The sequence below is a fragment of the Lutjanus erythropterus genome, chromosome 2, assembly GCF_056507025.1.
Source record: "Lutjanus erythropterus isolate fLutEry1 chromosome 2, fLutEry1.hap2, whole genome shotgun sequence".
In the NCBI taxonomy this organism is placed as follows: domain Eukaryota; kingdom Metazoa; phylum Chordata; class Actinopteri; order Lutjaniformes; family Lutjanidae; genus Lutjanus; species Lutjanus erythropterus.
Window position 1 is genome coordinate 19,410,579 of NC_139318.1, and position 12,481 is coordinate 19,423,059.

At 40.1% G+C, this 12,481-nt stretch overlaps 1 protein-coding gene across 1 annotated transcript in view; it reads left to right on the plus strand.

The window, feature by feature from the left end:
- Positions 1-12,481, plus strand: part of cpne5b (copine Vb) — a 163,997-nt gene that overhangs the window by 127,707 nt on the left and 23,809 nt on the right. The window contains exons 11-13 of the mRNA XM_084730902.1: positions 8,649-8,690; positions 8,982-9,057; positions 11,829-11,882. Of these exons, the coding sequence (XP_084587028.1) occupies positions 8,649-8,690; positions 8,982-9,057; positions 11,829-11,882 (172 nt within the window). The remainder of the gene's footprint in view (positions 1-8,648; positions 8,691-8,981; positions 9,058-11,828; positions 11,883-12,481) is intronic.

Genomic DNA, 12,481 nt, shown 5'->3' on the forward strand with positions numbered 1-12,481 from the left:
CCGTATTTTAGTCAGATCCATTCAACACACAGACAAGGATAAAGACACCTCCACCCTCTGCCTTTGCTAGCTGGCGACAGAGTGGCGCAGTGATTAGGATGACTGTCCTTCAAGGATCCAGTTGAGTCTCTGGTGACGGCGAACATCCTTGAACAAATCCATGGCTCCACATGTACATACACTCTGCTCTGGAAGAAGCAGACTACATTTTGGCAAAGAAGAGGACAGTAGAAGTAAAGCAAATTAAGTTGGGAAAGTGACAGGAGAGGAAAAGAAATCAAGGAGAGGTGAATATCAGATAACAGGCAGCAAATGCAAGTACACTTGAAGTGTTACAGAAGAAGAAACAGAAATCCAATATGTCAAAGACCCTGTTCCAGATGAGTAAGTCAAGGGGAAGAATATGAAGGAGTGTGAAGAGAGAGGGGAAATGGAAGGTGCTTCCAAGTTGTGGTGTATTTCTCTCAACAACTGCTGAGTGAAAAAATCTTTAATTTCCTCCATGTTTCTATATACATACTTCACACCCCCTGATTACTGTGTTTCCTCTGTGTAGGTGGTATCTCTGGCTCCTGTATATATATTTATGCTCATGATTCATTAAAAACATCAAAAGAATCGATTCTTTCTTATTAACATGCTCGCCCAGGTGACTCAAACATAGTCTATTTTCATCCCTGGCAAGAGATCACAGACAGATCCGTGTAATTGGAGCTGAAGAATTGTTCAGTGTCAAATGCGGTCTCCTTTTTTTCCCTCAAGTATATGCGCCTCCATTACTGAAGATGACTCATGTTCATTAAAGACGTCTTAGAATAGCAGCTGAAGATATCTGTGGCAGATTAGTTTTGGAGTGTACGTATATTGTCCTGAGAGTCCAAGGGGCCACTCAAGGACCTGAGCGTCTGAGTCCTTTGATGCAGCTGTGCATTTGGATTTGAAATAACATGACTGCATATGCTTTGAGCCAGCATGATGACAGTTTTCTGGTGCTTTATTTTAGTAACACGGAGTGCCCTAACACACCGTTTACACCTAGCACGGCATATAGATTAGGGGAAAGTATGCCTTTCCCTGTCTGTATGTTTCTGCAACACATTCTCACTCAAAACTTGTTAAATACGTCAGATTGGTCAGTGGTTCTATAGCCTTCAAACTAGGACACTATAGGTACTAGGATTGGGATGATGGCTGACAGTCATCAATCATTGAGCCCTCTACCATCATAACATCATAATTTAGACGCCCTCTGTCCCCATGTGCAGTGTGTCCCCTCAGAGTTAGGGTTAGGGTTAGCATAGAGTTACTGCCCAAGTTCTGTTTTTGACATGTAAGAGAAAAAAAGCTGTTTCTGCTTGTTCATTGTACCAAGTTTTCACATAAGTAAGTAACACCCATTTAGACCCAGCAACAATATCATCATCCATAGTGATGCTTCACCGTGGACTACCAATTTAGTAGACATCGCCCAACCCTAATAGATAACCCTCTAGAATCAATTTCGCATGTGCAGGGCTTTGTGGTCAAGGTAAGAGTAATACATATGCAACATCTGGCTAGACTTTCAAAATAAATGCAAAAAAATTGATTGGGTAGGTTTAGGAAAAAGGGGAGGTTTCGAATGCTTTGGCTTAAAATAAGTATGTGACTTACATAAGTTCACATACGTAATGCACTCAAGTTACATACAGTATATAGTTACAGATGTTGTGATTTCAGCATTTTATCAAAAATCGATCAAAATGAGATTAGTTACTGAATCAAAAAGGCAGAACCGGTGAGTCTCCCAGTAATTTTAAAGCCAATGATCTGTTGATCTTCACAAATCAAGACTCAATAGTCTAACAATGGCATAGCCATCGATGCAACAAAGCCAAAGGTTTAAATTGAAAATCAAATCAAATTGTGACCTTAAAATCAACAGTCAAATTATGGATTTGGAGAATCGTAACACCCACACTAGTTATGTACGTATGTTAAGTCATGTATGTCTTAAAGAGTTTGAACACTGACTATAAGTTTCCAACAGAGTACAAACCCCAGCCTGCACCATCCATCCACACCACATCCTCCATACACAGACTTTCTCTGTCTTTATACTACGTCACCTGACTTTGACGCCACAGGGACATTTACACTGTCAGACTTCTAAGCATAAGGGCACTGACCAAGTTGCCGTATTTGATGAATTGGGATTGCGAATGGACTGGTTTCAGCTATCTCTTTTTGTATTCTATCTTACATCTATTCCATCTCTTTTTCCATGCAGGAAGAGAAGCATCATGTTTCTACCACCTGGGTGACAAGCACATTTTCTCTAGCTCACAGCCTTGAAGATAACCTCAAAAGAACAAACTGTCACCACAGAACGACAGGGGCCAGGTGGCAGGGAGGAAGTTGGGCTTATTTCAGGGATCTTTCAATTCCTCTGTGACAGGAAAGAGTCTCTGATGTGCCGCATGCTTCTATTTTCTTTGGATCTGGGCTGGTGTCAGTACTTGTGTAAGACGAAGTGGGGAGAGAGGGGAGACATGGGGGTGAGATCAATGTGACTCAGGAATGAAAGTGCCAAAAAAAAGTTTTTTTCTCTTCTTCACTCTGCAGGGACATTGTTTCTGCTGCATTTGTGTAAAATGTCATCAGAGTGTCTTTTTTATCTGATGTTCTTTTGAAAGTTGGGAGTTAACATGTGCTGCAGTTTGCAAGTTAGAATTTTTGGAGGGAGTGCTTTATACAAGTTGACTTTTTCTCTTTCAAAATGTAGCCAGCTGCTCCGCCTTCTTATAAAGCTGGCATGTATCCCAGTTTTAGAACAAAGCAACATCCAATTTAATTGATTTTGGGGTCCCCTTAGTGATATTTCACTTAAAACACACACTCTTCAATGAAATTATATCAATGGACTAATGCAGTGGTTCCCAAACTTTCTCTGCTGGGCCCCCCTTTGGTTGATAAGAAAATTTTCGCGCCCCCCTAAACCTGACACACATACACATATTTTGTTTTCAGACTCCATTGCAGTTTATTTCACACATTGTAATTAATACAAACCTCATAAACTCTAATACAACCCTCATAAACTACAGGTTGCAATAAACTACAACCTCTTTTGGAATAAGAAATAAATAACGAAATAACAAACCACCTTAACAGTGTAATTATGTTCAGTGTAACAGGTTTCTTTTTTTTTTTTTACTGTGTAACAATACTCAACATTGCTATCAATGCATTTTTCAAAAATTGCATCTATGTGCAAAAATGTTTTTTTAAAACATGACAACACAAATATGAACTCCCTGAAAGGAAAAAAAAAAACAACAAAAACCTAAAGGTTTGTTGTGCAAAAATGAAACCTTTAATCCTCACATCTTTTCAGTGACTGGTGTGGGCCTGCTTCATGCTGCAGATCTTCTCAAATCTGGGTTGCAGTTGCGAGACTGCCACTCTGAGTTCATTCATTCATCATTCACTCGACTAGCTATGTGTCAATTAACGCGCCATCCGTCGGACATAGACTCGCTGAGTATTCTCCGCGGAGCAGAGCGCCGAGCCGCTTCTGGTATAAATTACAGCTCCGCGGAGAATACTCAGCGAGTCTATTTCCGACGGATGGCGCGTCAATTGACACATAGCTAGTCGAGCGGGCAGGAAGTCAGGCACGGAAAACAGGGGAGAATCCGGTTGATTTTCAAAATAAAAGACCCCGTGCAGACTCGCGATCATAAAGACAGACAGAAAATAAACAATTTAACTATGTAGCCTGCTTATCCATGGTAGAAGCGGGCAACACGCTCCGCTGCTGAGACGCTCCTGAAACGCTGCTGATCTTAATTGAAGTCGCGTGCATTACGGAGCAAAACCGCAGCGCAGCCGCGCCTGGTGTCAATACCGGGTAAGCCTTACCGCGCCCCCCCTGCAATGGCACCGCGCCCCCCCTAGGGGGCGCGCCCCCCACTTTGGGAACCACTGGACTAATGTATGATATTTTTTTAAAAAAAGCTAGGCTTATGTTTTTTGAGATACCTGAAGGATGATTACTGTTGTGATTTTGATTAAGATCCATCCAACCCATTGAATTATTTAGTCATTAACAAACCAATCTGAACATCAGACTCTTTTAGCCAATTAAATAAATAAACATCCTCATAGCTTTCAATAGTGATTTTGAGCCTTATGTGTTTGGCACAGAAAACTCCAAGGCTCAAAGGGTTGGCATGAAACATGAGTAGACACTTGTAGCTGCTTTCTTTTGGACTTGTTAATTACAATTAATGACACCAATGAAGTTGTTGAAAAGGAACCCAAGGTGATTTTTTTTCTGCAAAAGCACTTTTTTTTTAAATTTCCTTCTTCTAAGACAACATTCTTGTGTATAGTGTGTCAACCAATGTCACAGAACATTTAGAGAAGACAAAGGTCATCCATGTCATATACTGAGGCTGTTGGTCCTCTGCAGCGGTCGCTGGTTCAATTCCTGCCTATGACTCATTTGCTGCATGTCACTCTCCCTCTCCCTGCCCCCTTTCCTGTCAATCTTCAGCTGTCCCTATCCAAAATAAAGGCAAAAACCCAAAAAATAATCTTTAAAAAAAAAGATAACTGCAGTCCAAATAGCAAGTTGGAGCCATAGACTGTACATTAAATGAGTTGAATCTCTATATATGATCTACATGATCAAGTTGTTTCTCCTCGCCCCTGACTTGAAGTTCAGGCACAGTGAATATGAGCACAAGATGAGTGCAACAGTTTGGACAATTACAAGCGGCAACGAATCCTACATTGTACATTTATCAGCTATCTATAACTGCCAACTGTCTGTCAAAGTTAAGCCCATTATCCTGAAAACAAAAGCCCACTGCTCTGAAAATAAACACTGTGGAGCTGGACTTCAGTGACTGTCTGTCAGACTCCATTAACACACTGCTCAATATAACCGTTATAAACATCTACGCATGATTTTTTACGTCTCATAAACAGACTCTTACACAGCACTAAGTTTAACTTTATAAATATGAAGTGGGCAAACAATAGGAGTCATTATGGCCAGGAACAGAAATTCCAAAGGAGAACCAGAATTTCAATGTAGAATGTTTCCTTAATCTCTGATTATATATCATTGCCATTTGATTATTTATACAGTAAATACATTACATATTTCTCCTTTAAAGTTGCCCTGTGGACATTTTGACCACTAGTAGTGCTGTGGAGGCTTTTATAAGTGTGTCTCCATTTTGTTTGTATTGTGCACGCACATGAGAACGCACACATGCAAGTATGCAGGCAGGCAATTCTACATCCTGCAGTAGGTTTCACACTTTTCTGCTGATTGACAGCTGGTGGCAATAATGTGCCAACAGACGTAGCAATGTGCCAGTAGCGAAGATGACTGCTACCAAGTAAAAATTGGTAAATAATGCACAATTAAAAATATTTTGAACTAGTGGAGAGCATTCAGTAGAGAGCAGATCTTTGCCAGGTGTGTCTGGGGGGCATGTTGGTGGGGAACAGGAAGTGCAGGCCAGACTGTGTGGCTACTGTGTATGCATGAGGGCAGTGAAATGGAGGGAAGATAAAATGCAGGTTACATTATTTTGAAAATGGCAACAAAAGAATCCGCCAACACTAACATGACCACCTTCTACGTTTTCTGTGATTCCAAACTGAAGCAGCTGTTGATCACTTTCAGCCTCTTAATAAGCCTGAGAAGTCAGGAGTCACTGGTAGGGGTGGGAATCTTTGGGCACCTGCCGATTCGATTACGATTACGATTCAGGGGCTATGATTCGATTATAAAACGATTATTGATGCATCTTTATGTATATTGATGCACTTTTTCACAAACACATTTCTTTTTGTCTCACTGAATAAGCATTCGTCACTTGCAATTTTTAAAAACAGCGCATTTGTAATAAGAATTCATTTCGATTATATTTTATTAAACTATTGGAAATATGTGCAAACTGGAAAGTACCAACAGTAGCCACTAGTAGCCGCAGCAACAGCAGCCTGCCGTCTCCCCGACTCCTCCGTCGGGTGGAATCGAGTTACGGCTTCTCATGTTTGTTGTGTTGCCAAAGTATTTTATTTTAGCTCGGCTCTTGTCCAGTTCGCTTCCGCCGTCGACGTTGTAGAAGCCGAAGTGTTTCCACACGGCTGCTTTTAAATTAGAAGGAGCTGTTCGGACCTCATGGCGAGGTGGCTGCCGGTCGGCCATGTTTGTTTTCCGCTGTGCGCGTGTCGCTCCAGGTGCGCGTCCCAAAGTGTCCCGGCGATGACGCGTACCGCGCTTCTTAGTTCCACATTATTTAGAAGGTTCTGTATCACTTTAATTAACAGATTTAAATAATCGAAATTTGGACGTTTGTGAATCGATTCAGATTCGTCCACGTCCGAATCGCGATGCATCTAAGAATCGGAAATTTCCCCCACCCCTAGTCACTGGCAGTATAAAACAGAGAATTCAATAAAATAGGTTTTACAAAAAATGTGAAAATGTGAAAATGTGAAAAGTCATAATGTGCAGAAATAAACATTAGGCTGGTTGGTCCAGTAGTATGTCAGACTGGCTTCAGACAGACAGATGTGCAGACACGCACACATGCACACGACCAAACACATGATCCCCTTCCAGGCTTTTGCTTGGCAGAGATTTGCAAATGTTTCATAAGGAAAAACTAACCTCAAGTGTCAGTGTGGTTTGGAGAGAAATACTGAATAAAACAAAACTTTTGCTTGTTTACAAGGAGACACCAGCCGGCACTTTTAAATGCTGCGCCTCAGAGATCATTTTGAAGCAGCAGAAGACAGACGTCAGCAAGCAACACAACTTTTGTTAAAATGGCTTTTGTAAAAAAAATTGGTCTGATTCCAAAACCAGAGAACTGCTTACTCCATGCCGAGGACCAAGTAACAAGACAGTCTGGCAGCATGTTGCAGTAAACAATCTCATCTAGTAAAATATACATCAGTTTCTAAATAGCCCTGTGTGCAAGATCCCAAATATCGTCCAAGTTTTACCACTCTGTTCTCTGTCATAGCACCACCATCATATTTGAACAACACTGAGACAATATGGAACTTTAGGAGACAGGTGAACCCAGAAATGTCGCAAATTCACTTTTGTTCCACCCTTAGTCCCTTTTTTGACAATTACTTATTACAGATTGATTATTCAATACATTGCAGCTTGATGCAGATACCAAAAAGATAGTCTCATCAAGTTTAGATTGAAAAGTTGAATTGTGACCTTAAAATTGAAAGCAAAATCTAATTTTGGATGTGGAGACTCATGACAGACCTATTTGTCATGTGGTCTCACTGCAATGATGCAAACAACTGACACACTGAGATTTAAAGTTCATTCTTGACCTTGGGGAAAAAAGCAATCTCATAGGAAGATCCATTAAGCTGTATTTCTACTACTTTGAAAGGCTCAGCTCGATTCAACTAAAATTGTTTTTTTGTACCTCTACTTCGTTCTCCACTGCAGATAGTACTCCCTCATCATATACAAAGCCGATTGTCATGGCAACGGTCTTCCAGCAGAAACATCACACAGGAGGTTTAGTTTGGTCCTGAAAAGCTGCAGCTTTTATTCACTGACAAACTGCAAATGACACTGTGCATTTACAGCCAGATTGACAATTTGACTGCTCAACCTTTCCTCAGCTCAGCTCACTGTCATCATTACTCTGTGCCGCTCACTCTCTCTTGCCCACTACACACTCATTACACTACACTACTCTGACCAATCAGTGGACAGCAGCATTTTTGTGGTTTAGTATCGGAACCTCAACCGTGGTGATACTGCAAAAAGTACCAGGTACTATCATCAATGGAAAACCAAAAAAGCCAGAGTCAAGCTGAGCTGTACCATGCAGTGGACATGCACTCTTAGTAGCTGCTCTGGAGCTTTTGAACTTTCAACTGATCTTCAAATTTCCTTTTCCCAGAGCACTTTATAGGGATTTCTTGTCCTATTTGGCTTAAAGTTTGGGAGCATTTATACCATGACAACTCTGAAATCTCCATCTTCTAAGGAAGATTGTGTTATATGATTAAAAGCTCCAGAACAAGCTACTCAATAGACTTTGTGGTAAGATTGCTTGCCAGCCTTACCTTGCCAGGCAGCTGGATTCGCGAGATCGCAAGATCACACGCAAAACCATCTTGCCAGACTCCAAGTAATATGTTTGTGCCTGCACCAGAGGTGGTGCGAGCCAACCAGCGTCCTCGGACGGACTACTGGCAGCTACAGGCGTGGTTTCAGGTGTGCTGACAGCAACTCGTCTCGAACAAACAACAGATAGCATCAGTTGTAACAGAACTGGAGAGTATTTCTTCTTTCTGAAGAGCAAAGAATGACACTGAAGGCTTTTATTGATGGAAAAGTTTTTGCTCTTCTTCCAGCCAACTTCAGTTTGGGGAGTTGATCTGATTGGGTGAAGTTAGCCCGTGTTAGACATGACCAACGACTCATCCAATCACATGCCAGAGGTTTTCTCAAAAGCGCCTGCCATTTTCCAAACAGTTTCTATAGACGGCTTCCCAGAGGGTTCTGTCTAACAAACCATCTGGCGTGTCAATTGATTGCCAGCCAGCATCCTGCTTTAAAATCTAACCTGATTGTGTATCTGATTTTCTTCCAGAACAATCAAAGTGGAGGTGTATGACTGGGATAGGGATGGCAGGTGAGTGTGATTGCCAAGACATGCCAGTGTTGGTATGGAATTAAGGAATCTTTGACCTGCAGTTCAGCATCTAATTAAAGAATCAGATATCTTCAATTATAAAATAGAAATTCAAAGGCAAGCTAAGTTTAAGGTAAAAAGTTTTTTGCAGACATATTCCCCCAAGGAACATGGGACATGATTCCATGTCACAACATTCTATTTTTTTTTTCCAAACATCTGTCCTATTATTTGTTCCTGATATTTTTTCCTCACTTGCTGGCGTTCCTCTCCTTTTATTCCTCCCACCAGCCATGACTTCATTGGGGATTTTACGACCAGCTACCGAGAGCTAGCTCGAGGGCAGAGCCAGTTCAATGTGTACGAGGTGAGCAATTCCAGCGTTTTCACAGTTCAACAGCGTGTCTGTCGGCTCCTGAGATCTGGAATCCCTCTACGCCGCATCTTGGATCCCATTTCTGACAGGAGTGACATTTCTATCTCTGACATCACTGTTGCACCGTTTTCCATTACCCTAGCATATTCTTTTCCATGGATACCTTCCAGTCCTGCAGCAAACAACTGCATTTATTCAAGAGTTGCAAGAAATGTGTCTGAAAAGTTATTCCATGCATTCCTAATTCATTTCTTTAAAGGGCATTTGTATGACATAGTATGATGCATGTTGTGCATGTTTCCCCACCATCCCCAGCAGTTATATATCCAATTAAATATTTCTCATGGCTCTGTTGTTCTTTTCAAATTTCACAATTCGTTTTGCCACTATAATCACATGGATGCCGATATACACAGAAATGGAGCTATTAGCAGCAGCGTGAAACAAGATTAATAGGAGAACAATCAGGGATTTAGAATGATCATAGCTATTTCTCAATACTTCTCATGGGATAGCTAACTGTGCCTCTTAATAGCACACAATTCAGCTATGTATGCAAATTACAAACACAACTCAGTTAAATTTCTCTTCCCTGGTTGACAGGCACACCTTGAAAATGGCATATTTGTGTCCCACATTTAGAAAAATCACTATTTACTTTGTGCAGAACAGGATTTTAGTTCATTTATAACCTAGAGCTGGACAATATAGTAAAAAAAAACATGTTGTGATTTTGTATTCCAATTTTCAATTTGTCTGAAAATAAAAACTGGCAAAATCATGATGATGCAACATTTGTTGGGGACTGCAACATCTAATTCTTACATCTGGAGAGCAAGATTTGTAGGCGGTATCTCTGCAGCACTACAGTACTTCATTATAATGCTGCAGAGCTGCAATGACTGATCAATTAATCAATTATGAATCCATTATTATATCAGTCGCCAACTATATTGATAATCTATTAATCAGTTTGAGTAATTTTTTAAGATAAAAAAAGCCAATTTTATTGGATTCCACATTCTTAAATGTGAATATTTTCAGGTGTTTTACACTCCTTTACAACAGTAAACTGAATAATTTTGGGTTGTGGGCAAAATAAGACATTTCAGGACGTACCCATGTGCTTTGGGAAATAGTGATCCACATTTTTCACCTTTTTCTGACATTTTATAGATCAAAACAACTAATCAATTAATCAAAAAATAATTGACAGATTAATTGACAATGATAATAAACATTAGACATGCTGTTTTGTCACACTACTTTATCATCCTTTATAAAAAAAACCCTGCAGCTTCTGTGATTTGGATATTGCACATGATCATATTGTGATAGTATTTCAATTAATTGTGCAGCTGTATACATGAGGAAATGTTTCAGCTGTACAATTAAAATCTAACACTTAAAAATGAAAACTATAAAGGAGGGCATGTCAATACCTTTGTGCCTCTGTGGTTTGGTGGCTTTAGCCGAAGGACAAATACCTGTCTTTTGGACGTCAAATCCATTATACGCTACTCTTGATTCCTCTGTACCTCCCAGTGAGACTGAGAGGCCCTTTAGTTTTTGCATCAGCAGATTGTTCACTGTGTCAGACAAATTGCCATCCCTCCATGTTAAATTAGGGGCTGTCACTTTCATGCCTAGCAGCCATAGAGAAACAAGGTAATGAGCTGAGACGTCTTTGGTCTCCGGATTGACATTTCTCTCATGTCGTGGAGCCGGTAGCATTCAGCTAAAGTAAATGTAAGTCTCGCAAGCTTAGGCCCGTCTCTAATCCATCGATTCTTTGTAGCCTCAAATTTATGTTGAATTTCCAATCTTGTCCCCTTTAATAGTGTGATTGACATGTATAAGATACTCAAGATGAAGTGTTTCTAAATTTGGCGATCTTATCTCATATATGCAACACTTACCCATCTGTTACTTTACGTACACACATCCTTTCTTGCCATCCTTCCTTCCTTAATATCTCCTCTGACACTTGCATGGACAAACTAATTGTTCATCCCACCTACAATTTGCATCTGTGATGTATCTATACGACTTCTCATGCCGCCCACACACATGCCTTCATGTTGCACCCAATTAGGAAGCAATTATATAGTTTAAAACTACAGGATTTGAATGTGTGTGGATGTGTGTAAAAATACACTGTAGCTGATCAAATCCAGAAACCTAGAAAACATATGGAGTTTCTAATTCTGCACTACTAATGCAGTGTTTTGCTTTGAGGGATTAATGTTCTAATTACTGTTTTATTTAATTATTGTCAAATTTTGTAACGGCTGGCAAAATTAAAATCAAAATTCAAATAATTATATTACCGTCGCTGGTTTACACACCGGTTGGGTGCCTGAGAGTTTTCTCTCTCTCTCTGGGATACTTGGACATCGCAAACAACACAGATGTACTGATTTACATACATAAATACATAATGTAGTTTTCTTAAATAAATGGATCTTACTTGAAAGAGTCATGTGTGGTCTCCATGTTGTCCTTCCATTGAACTGGGTCGTGACAAAATTGGGGCTTATCCAGAATCTGAACCCAGGACCTCTCACTATTGATCCTCAGCAGTGATATTCATTGCTTTTGTACATATGTATGTGAATAGCACCTATATTATACGAAATAATCATATATTGTATTATATATTAATATTCTGCTTTAAAGCTTCACATTAATAAGCCGTTTTGGCTAAAAATGTCCGAAGTACGTTCATTTTACATCATCTCTACCTCTTGTTTATTTTCCAGGTGATTAATACCAAGAAGAAAATGAAGAAAAAGAAATATGTCAACTCTGGAACAGTGAGTATGGCTCCAGCAGCAACCAGGCCTGGCATTGTGCCTCTTTTCTGTTCCACACCTACCTCACTTCTGTTAAATGATTCCCTCTTTAATTATCATGTAAGTGTTGGCTCCTTGGAAGGAGATGCCAAACTGTACTTTCCCATGTTGTGAAAAAAGGAGTAGATTTCCTCATTAATTCTCATATCACACGCCAGTTAATTAAAATGTTTGGTACAAAAACAAAAGAATAAGCTTTGTTAATTCAGTTGTAGACAAAACAAAAGAAGTTATTGAAAGCAATAGCTGTGTGGACATGCACAATAAACTACTTTATATGGTTCTGTCTATGATTATGCAGCAAGTTGTATACTTTGGATGGCAGCTAAGTTTGTAAGTGGTGAAAAATGAAAGATGAAGGAGCTGCAGAACCTGAAGGTCAGAAGATTTGAGAGATCAGAATGGGCGACATCACGACAAATTCAGACACCAATTTTCACACAAGTTACCCAGCAGTGAGGGCATGTGCAAGCAATGCATACAAATGCATCTCATCCTCTCTTCAAACTTGTCCTCTGGCGATGTAAATGACTCAGTCATCAGAAACAGGCCTGCTCACA